We start from the raw sequence: 6,000 nt of genomic DNA, 5'->3' as shown, positions 1-6,000 counted from the left end.
GGATTGACCCAATCTCCTTGGGAACCGGACCAAGACTGACGAGTTGGGCTGGTTCGAAGTTGGTTGGGGTTGACACTAGACCGATACTCACCCCTAGTTAAAGTTGTGACGGAGCTCTCTCAACGCGCAATGACGTCAACCATTGGTGCCATATCAAATAAAAAAAAATTGGTTTTTAAAAAAAAAAATATATATATGGTAATTAGTATAAAAAAAAAAAAAAGGAAAGTAAATTGAGAACTAAAACTAAAAGAAACTAAAAAACTTTAAAATAAAAATAATTAAAAAAAAAATGAAGAAGAAGAAAGAAAAAGAAGCTAGGCAAAGGGCCATTGAGGACAACAATGCTGCCTCTCCTTCGTTGGCAACCCTCGCCGATGTCACCATGAGAGGGGCTAACATGCTCCACGAACGGGTGAGGATGGGTGGGCAACCGTCCTTGCCCTAGCCAAAAGATCACATAGGATTGAAAAGTAATAATAATAATAATAATAATAATAATAATAATAATAATAATAAAGTCATGTGACACTTTAATGGGTTTATGCAAAAAAACTCAATTGCACAAATTTGATAAGTAAATGCATGAATTGAAAGTTTTAAAATTTAAAAGCACAAAATCAACAAATTTTAAAGCTTACCTTGAAAACTTTTCTAACCACCATTGATACAAGCCCACCTTTGAATAAAAGGCTTTACCTAATTCCTTAGGGACCATGGCCCATGTGGGCTACCTTTTTGGATTTGACTTCTTCTCAGCATGCAAATATGTGAGTTCACATGAAAACCTATTCCACTCTGCTGATTGTAAACATAGATAAACTGGGGGTATAGAAAGGGCACACGGTATATTATGACGTTAAACCTTAGTACCTACCCGTACTTATTGTTTATGAAATTTCTAATTCTAAAACATACTTTGCAAACTCTAATATCCACCTTGAAATACATCTGACATATCGATTTTGCACATTCCACGTGTTTTTTTGTGCACCCCATGTACATATTATCTAAGGCATAAAATCTAATCTCATTACTTCATCTATGATTGGAGGAAACTTATGTCTTTATCTTTTTGACCCGCAAATCAAAAGTTTGAATGAAAGAAATTTTCTCCTGTCAAAGAAGGTAATTTACAGCTTTTCATTTCTTGTAGATGTTTTTTTCTCTCTCCTCGACTTTTTTGTTATTTTGCATTTGATTTTGATGTTTCGTTCGTATAAGGCGTGCCTTTTTCTTCTGCAAAGACCAATGTTGGTCTGTAGCTAAGGTTGCATTTTTTCTTGGTCGCTCAACCATGTTTGTCCGTCCATTTGGTCTTTTCCTTAAAAAATAAATAAATAAACACAGAAAAGAGGGACCCACTTGGTAAATTCGTCAGTAAATCAAATGGGACATTTCTCCTCTCGTTTTTGTTGCTTTGCCTTTCAATATCAAAGCATTTTCTATTGAAGAAGCACAATGATGTGAACATATTGAATGAGTAACGTGTAGATTTTAGTAGCTTTATTGGTATTCTTTTTTTTAGCTTCCTGATAAACTATCCTATTCACCTTCGCCAATCTGCAAGATATTGGAGCTTCAACAATTTATCCAATGGAAGTTAGATATCTAGTTAGGAAAATTAGACTCTAGGAACATCAAATATTAAAAAGCTATGAAAAAGAATTGTATCTTGATTTGCGAAATTCTTGTGAATCAACTAGTTGAGTCGAAATTCCTAATAACTTGTGTTATGAGAAAGAAAAGATCCGTCGGTCTGCTTATTGTAACAATACCAGCTATTTTTTTTTTTTTTTATATATTATTATTGATTAGTTGTATTACCAAACGTTGATTCTTAACCAAGACCACCAACGTGGACTAAACATCCTAGAATTTTCAACGTTAGAGATAACCTCCATCTCTTTTCCTTATCCTCTCTATTAGAAAAAACGAAAAAAGGAAAGGAAACCGCCGAGAATGTAATTCTTATCCATCTATGGACCAGAAGATAAAATGCTTCGGAAGTTTATAAAAACTACAAAGTCCAGCCTGTACATCATCTACCACATTTCAGAATTTACACCCCACCACCACAGAGGTCATGTTGATTATACCCTCTTCAAAATCTTGATATCACTGAAACAAAATAGGAAAACAGATGAAGAAGACTAAAAAGCATCAAAACTATCAATAGCTTTGATCCCCATTCCTCCTCCTCTTGACCCTAACAACATGTTGGAAAGCGCCTTGTGGAACCAACTGATGCCAATTCTCCACCACCCCATAATCCAAATCATAGTATTGATGATGGTTTACCTCTGACCCTTCGAAAGAGCAACTCTCTGGGAACCCATCCATTCCCCGGCACGGTGGCTTGCTCTTCCGGCGGCCAGCCCCAACAGGGACATTCCTCAGGGCCCCGCCAGCAGTCCAGTACCTCTGGCAACCCTTGCAAAAATGCCTGGGCTGGTTGACATTGTAGTTGTTGAAGTAGCAAAATTTGGTCTCCATGCTCTTGCATCTCGGGCATGGTATGATCTTGTCTGGCCTCTTCATTGCCTCTGCGAGTGCATCTTGATTTCTGTTGGTTGTTGATATCGTCGCCATCTTCGTTGTTGTCGTCATCGTCGTCATCGTTGTCGTCGCTTCTGTGCTAATTGGGGCTTCACTCTTGACCTGTTGATCCCTAAATCCTTGCAAAGTGATTGTTGCTCCAAAGAGCTTGATCCCTTTTGAGTCTTGGACGCCATGGCTAGGGTTTGCCATAAGATCAAGAAATGGATTTATATTCTAATCTGAGAGAGAGAGAGAGAGAGAGAGAGAGATTATGTAGTGAAATGGTTGGACAGATTAAGGGAAGGGGTCTTCAAGAATCGGAGAGAGACTGTTGTTTTGCGGTGTGATGAGAGGGAGATTGTGAAATGAAATGGTTGGAGAGATTGAGGGAATGGGTCTCCCAAGAACTCGAGAGAGGTTGTTCTTTTGCGGTGTACTGAGAGAGAGAGAAAGAGAAAGGAATATATACCAGTGGGAAGAGAAGGAAAAAAGTGCACAACCGAAAGAGAGAGAGAAAGAGAAAAGAGAGAGAGAGAGAGTATAAAATCAAATAAAGGTCATGGAACGAGAGAGAGAGAGAGAGAGAGAGAGTATAAAATCAAATAAAGGTCATGGACCAGCAGAGCCGAGGAGAGGAAACAAGAGTAGGTGACGTGAAAAAGCAGATTATGAGCTTTTTGTCCACATCATTACTCCACGTCATCAATTCTACAGTGATTTGATATATATTATGATAGAGTCCGGAAAAAAAATTCCGGGTTCCCATCTTGAAAGGTTGCGTAACAAGTGTCAAAACAGTCCCAAAATCGAGAAGCATAAAGACATGAGGTGTTGTCTTAGTCAAGTTCTGCAATATCCTACCGGAAGAATTTGGAATATATACAAAAAGATGATGATAAACTCTTCATATCTACCGTTGAAAAATCCATGTATATCCAAAAGAACAACAGTTAAATCAATTCCAACCCTAGTGTGAACAAAGGAATAAGAGTTTGTCTTAGTAGCAGATAGTTTCTCATGTTTATCCACTAAAAAAAGTTAGGTCCAATTCCTTTTGTTAGGCCGAAAAAATTGATCTAATAACTTGTGTACTCGTTCTTTCTATAATAACGAGAGGAGAAAAAGTCTACAATGACTGAAAAATAGGCTTCATTTTTTTTTTTATCATATCTAGACGTTGAGCACACAAATAGAAGGCGAAAAGTAAACGCAACAGTGATTCAAACCCTAAAATTGTTCCTTATCGTTGGAGAGGCACTTCAAATTATTATAACATTGTTGATTTTTTTGCCATCTCTTTACTTGTGGTGCTTACAAAAGATAACCTAGAAGGAGGATGAATAATGCAAACGTGCCATAAATGGAAATGAGAACTCCCCAAATAGATTATATCCAAAAGAACAGATGCTGGGGCATCGAGAGCTCCAGGTGCCTATCATCACACAGCACTTTGTCTCTGCACCTTGTTATGCCTTGTCCTTTCATTATGCTGCTTTATACTTTGTTTGGCACTAAAAGTTGCTATAAAGCACCCTCAGTATCAGCCAAAAGTTAATGGGGGAAATTAAAGCACCCATATATTTTTATTTTCATTAAGAAGTTCCCGTTGCATTCTTTTTGTATGTTAAATAACTATAAAAATTTAAAGATCAAAATATTAATCATTAACTATATTTGCAAGTGTTCAAAATTACACGTTAACAGTACCTTTATTTCCTTTATATGATGCTTTCTTCATTTTATCTCCTAGTCATTTCGAGCACACATCATCGCTCTGATATTCTTCTATAGCACGTATGATTTTGCCCACTAACATGCCCAAAAAGGCAAAGTTGATTTAGTCAATGGAATTCAATCGGGTGCCTAAGAAAAGTTGCACGTTTATCGTTCCAAAAAGGAGGCTTTATCTTTTAGCAAAAGAAAAATGGAGCCTTTATCATTTTTTTTTCCTATTTTCTTTGTATTTTACATATTAACGACATATAAAGAGACTATTATAAAGATTGCTGTGTTTGATAAGTGAACAAAAAAAAAAAAAAGTGCTCAATCTATTTTTCTTCTGTTTTCTTATATATTGCTCCATAATTGAAACAAAGCTGTTAATACATACTTATTTAAAAACAAAAAGTTTTAAATAATCTAGTCCAATTGGATCAAAAAACAAGGTGAGCGACATCATCACTGACCTTGTTCCTTAAATAAAATAGATAAATAAAAAAGATGGTGCAACATCATCATCTACTCACATAATTCCCAACTTTAGCAAAGGAAAAAGTTCGCAAATGGCGATGAAATGAATAAATGTGCCGACCGGGCAAGGCATAGTAATCCTAATAAAGATGGATTCTCTTCATAGATTGCTATTCCTTTTCTCACTTTTAGGGCATCTTTTTCAGCTTTCAGATGGGCCTCTCACACCAACTTTTCTTGCTTTCTTTACAACATTTTAAAGTTTTCAGGGTTCTTTTGTTATCAACTTTCAGTTGCAATTTGAGTGAAAAAGCAGTTTTATTGTGGGAATTGCTTTAATAAAGGGGATCCGGTTAAGCTAATCCCAAAAGCAGCCTCATTTCCAGCGGCTTTCCAGTATAAAAAGTGTGAAAAAGGGAGCATTTTCTTCCCTTTCAATTGGAAAGAGCGATGTACTTTTTCTTTAGGGTGCTTTGGAAGTCTCTTTCCATTTAAAAAATGAAAAAAAAAAATTCCTCAAAGAAACCATAAAGAGTAAACACTTTAATTTTGATTGATTGAGGCGCTCCTAGTCTACTCTTTCAAAATAATCTAATAGTTATAATGGCAAATGCCAAAAAGATATATATATATAAAAGATATATATATATGTACCATTTTAGTTAAGGGGTAAATTGACTTAATTTCCTCCTATAAATTCTTCCTAAATCATGAGAAAACGCTCAAAAATAGATAATTGATGGAGATGCAAGTCACTATTATTTGATCATCTTTCAAATAATGTATGGGATGGACTCGGGAGAATTAATTTACAACCCGAAACTAAGAGAATCTCAATTTACTGACAACTATGGATGAAAATCGACTCATTGAGAAGTTATTTGAGAAAGTCATCATCCTGACCTAATGTTACATACCGATATTTAGGAGTGAACATTTTTTTTTCTTTGCTAACATATATCTCTATGTTTAAAAAAATTCAACTGATGCCAATGCTTTGTGAATTGGCTTCACCATAAATATTTTCTCAGGTTTAGCTTTATGCACTTTGGAAACCCAATACGAGTGCCCTAATAAAGTGTTAGATATTGTGAATATAAAAGTATGGGCAAATTTGGATTTTTGTGGGAAAGATTTTATATATATGTTGCTTGCTGTTATGGTTCTTCATTATCAAGTTGCTTTATATTAGTGAAGCAAGAAAAGTCTACTTTTCTGCCTTGGCTTTTATTTAATATTTTAATGTGTACTTTTTCTTCCAATTAGTGC

At 35.6% G+C, this 6,000-nt stretch overlaps 1 protein-coding gene across 1 annotated transcript; it reads right to left on the bottom strand.

Annotated features, from left to right (window-relative positions):
- Nucleotides 1–1,984: 1,984 nt before the first annotated feature.
- On the bottom strand, nt 1,985–3,017 carry LOC104440901 (dof zinc finger protein DOF1.5). Its single transcript, XM_039311188.1, has one exon. The coding sequence runs from the start codon at nt 2,749–2,751 to the stop codon at nt 2,173–2,175; it is 579 nt and encodes a 192-aa protein (XP_039167122.1). The 5' UTR covers nt 2,752–3,017; the 3' UTR covers nt 1,985–2,172.
- Nucleotides 3,018–6,000: the final 2,983 nt, after the last annotated feature.

Source organism: Eucalyptus grandis, chromosome 4, assembly GCF_016545825.1.
Source record: "Eucalyptus grandis isolate ANBG69807.140 chromosome 4, ASM1654582v1, whole genome shotgun sequence".
Taxonomy (NCBI): Eukaryota; Viridiplantae; Streptophyta; class Magnoliopsida; order Myrtales; family Myrtaceae; genus Eucalyptus; species Eucalyptus grandis.
The sequence above is the reverse complement of the archived record's forward strand: the minus strand, read 5'-3'. Positions and strand labels throughout refer to the sequence as shown.